At 61.3% G+C, this 3367-nt stretch overlaps 1 protein-coding gene across 1 annotated transcript; it reads right to left on the bottom strand.

The window, feature by feature from the left end:
• Positions 1 to 141: 141 nt before the first annotated feature.
• NRM (nurim) lies at positions 142 to 2972 on the bottom strand. Its single transcript, XM_006109648.3, is given in 4 exon segments — positions 142 to 863; positions 866 to 908; positions 1236 to 1412; positions 2553 to 2972. Coding segments are annotated over 4 exon segments (699 nt in total). The 5' UTR covers positions 2796 to 2972; the 3' UTR covers positions 142 to 627.
• Positions 2973 to 3367: the final 395 nt, after the last annotated feature.

The raw sequence follows: 3367 nt of genomic DNA, 5'->3' as shown, positions 1-3367 counted from the left end.
CCGCTCCGGAAGGCGGAGCGGGTCCGAGGGCGCAGCCGCCGCCCAGCGGTCGCCGGAGGCGCGAGGTGCCGGGCTCAGGCCGCGGCTCCGCAGGTCCTTCCCAAAACTGTGCCCCGCGGCTCCGACAAACCGCGCGCCAAGTGCAGAGAAACCGGCTGCGATTTATTTTCCCGCCGCGCGTGTCCCTCGGGAGAGCAGGGAGCCCGTCACCCGAAGGGCAAAGAGGCCGCTCAGCTCAACTGCAGGAACCGGGGGCCTCGAGGTGCAGGGCGGGGGGCGGGGCGGCTGCACCAGCTCCTGGGCGCGAGCGAGACGGAGAAGGGGACCCTGAGATGCAGGGCGAGTGCCCGGGAGTAGCCAGGCGGGACCCTTCGCCCTCTGAGGCTGGGAAGGGGGTCACGCCCTCAGCTGTGAGACCTGCAAGTCCCCGCCCCGTCCTGGCTGGCGAGGAGTGGGCCTCGGAGCGCGGACACTCGGGATTTAGGGCATGAGATGGGCGGGAGTGGAGTGGATGGACGGCCCTCAGCCCGTGGATCGGGGCCTCCGGTCTGAATACGCCGGGCCTGGGTGGCCAGGGGCTGGCACTCCAGGGGAGAGGAGTGCAGGGCCCGACACCGGGGCTCCGGCTCACTGGGCGCCGCCCTCCTGGGGCCGGGAGAGCAGGTGCAGTTTTCTTTGCAGCTGGGCCCGGAGGTAGCAGAGGTCTTGCTGGTCAAGTCCGTGAGCCAGGCCCAGGTACAGGGTGAGGAGGAGAGCGAGGAGGAGCCGGTCGGTGCCCAGGGTGGGCACCACCCACAGCACCGTCAGCAGCTCCACACACCCCGGGTGGCGCAGGTGGGAGAAGAGCCTCAGAGCGCGGGGGACTTCAGGGCGAGGGGCTCGCCCAGCCCTCGCACGTGGTAGTACATCTAGGAGAGAGGAGCAGTCAGCGAGCCGGGCCTTTCACAGCTGTCACCTCTCCTCCCTGCCAGGTACCCCCTCGATGACTCAGGCCCAGGAACCTCCCCCTTCTAGGTCTCGGGCCCCTGACCCTCATCTCCGGGCCAGGAACCTTCCACAGGCCCAGGAGGCTTCTGGCCTCTGAGGCGGGAGCTGAGGGGAGACTATCATACAAGAAGGGCAGGTCAGGGAGTGGGAGCAAGAGGAAGGGGGCCGAGCATGGGAGGAGGAGCGGAAAGTCCTTGGCAAGGCGAGAGGTGTTCTAGAAAGGATGGAAGGTAGGGAACGGGCCTCACCTGCTTGAGGCCCATGAGCTCCGCGTAGTCAAAGACGAGGAGGATGCTGAAGATGAGGAGCCAGGCAACGGCGTGCAGCACAAAGCACAGCAGGGGCACCCAGGTGGCCCAGGGCTCGGCCTGAGCTGCCCACAGCACAGGGCCTCTGGGGACGGGCTCCCAGCATCGCATCACCAGCTGGGGGAGGAGGAGGGGCTGGGAGACCTACACAGGCTGCCCCACCCCAGACAGCCTGTAGCTCTCCCCATCTTTACCACGAGCATCACCAACACTCAGCTCGTGGAGGTGCTGGGTGGGGTTCCAAGGATATAAGGGTGACCCCTATCTTCCCAGAGCACTTACAGGATGGTGAGGGTGACCAGAGAGGCGCACAGAGCAGCCTAAGCCCAGCACCCACTGAGAAAACAAGCGAGTACTAACGAGGAAGCCTGGCCCTAGCCGGTTTGGCTCAATGGATAGAGCCTTGGCCTGCAGACCAAAGGGTTCCGGGTTCAAATCCCGTCAAGGGCAGGTACCCCCCAGTACGGGCCCTGGTCGGGCACGTGCAGGAGGCAACCAATTGATGTTTCTCTCACATCAATATTTTTCTGTCTTTCCCTCTCTCTTCCACTCTATCTGAAAATCAATGGAAAAATATACTCAGGTGAGGATTAAAAAATATCTATATCTATAATAATAAAAGTGTTATATGCTAATTAGACTGGACGTCCTTCCGGACAAAGCTGCAGTGGGCGGGGCCGGGGCCAGGGCCAAGGCCCTTGCATCGGGTCTCTGGTAAATAAATAAAAATCACACTAACGAGGGAGCCTGCTGCTGGGTTTGAAGACAGGGCAGGGCTGAGGAGAGAGAGCGTTGCAGGCAGGACTGACGACGTGCAGGGGTCAGTGCACATGGCACGCGTGCTTGGGGAATGACAAGGTGCACCTTTTTCTTGTGAATCCTCACCGAGCACATTTTTAGATTGCTTTTTTAGAGAGAGCGGAAGGGAGGGGGAGACAGAGAGAAACATTGATGTCTGTCAATGACGCATCAATTGGTTGCTTCTCCGACTCTGGATCAAGGTACATGCCCTTGACCAGAATCGAACCTGGGACCCTGCAGTCCTCGGGCTGACGGTCTATCCACTGAGCCAAATCGGCTAGGGTAGTGCACCCTTCTTGATATAAAGTAAGGTGTGTGCTGTGGAGGACTGGAAGCTGAGATTAGAGTCCTGAACACCCCGAGTTCTCCTACACCCACACCTTTGTCGGAAGCCTAAGGTCCTTGCCCCCCGCAATCTAGGGCATCCTTCCCAGACTCTCCCTGAGGGCCGCATACCTGCAAGGCCAGGGCAGTGCATGCCACGTACAGTGACCTCTGAAGAACCCCAAAGCACCGGGACAGCCACACCTTCACGGTCTCAGTCGCCATGAGGCTGTGCTGCCCCACAAAGAGCAGCAGGAGCCCCAGATCCCACGCCAGGGGAGCCAGGACGCCGCGGTCCTGCAAGGCGGCCAGCCAGCCTGGGGTGCCTCTGGGGGAGTCGGGAAAGAGAAAGAACAGGAAGATGGTGGGAGACATCCCCGACCCTCGTCTCCTCTGGGGTCCTGGGCCGGGTCTCTCCAAGCTTTCAAGAGCCCTAACGCTTCACCTCTCGGCTGCGCCCGCCACGACTCCCCTCGCAGGGTGTGCCCTTTCCCGGTCCTCCGCCAGGGCCGGGGGGGGTTCCCGGGCAGGCACCGAGGCGCGCGGGGGAGCCCCGGCCCCCCCTGTCAAGAGGCTCAGGTAAACGGGTATCACATGGCTACCAAGTTGCAGAAGGACCAGTAAGGGCCGCATCTCGTGCTCAGGACAGCACAATCAGAAACACGGGTCGCAGACCCCACGTAGTAGTGAGGCATTTCTGCCCATGGAGACGACAAGGAAGCGCTTGACATGACAACTTGATGTGCACTCCCTCAGAGACAGCCTCGCCAGAGCATGAATACAATAGTGGGTGTATGTTGGTCCATGATGGCCCTGGAAGATTTGCTTCTGTCGTGTGGTCACGCTCAAGGCTCTATATCTAGTTATGGTGGCCATGGAAAGGGGGAGGAACTCTGTTAAAAATCGAGGATGTAGGAGTCCGAATACTCCTGAATTACCTTCACCGT

The sequence above is a fragment of the Myotis lucifugus genome, unplaced genomic scaffold (genome assembly GCF_000147115.1).
Source record: "Myotis lucifugus unplaced genomic scaffold, Myoluc2.0 scaffold_521, whole genome shotgun sequence".
NCBI classification, from domain to species: domain Eukaryota; kingdom Metazoa; phylum Chordata; class Mammalia; order Chiroptera; family Vespertilionidae; genus Myotis; species Myotis lucifugus.
This window is presented reverse-complemented; position numbering and strand designations above follow the sequence as displayed.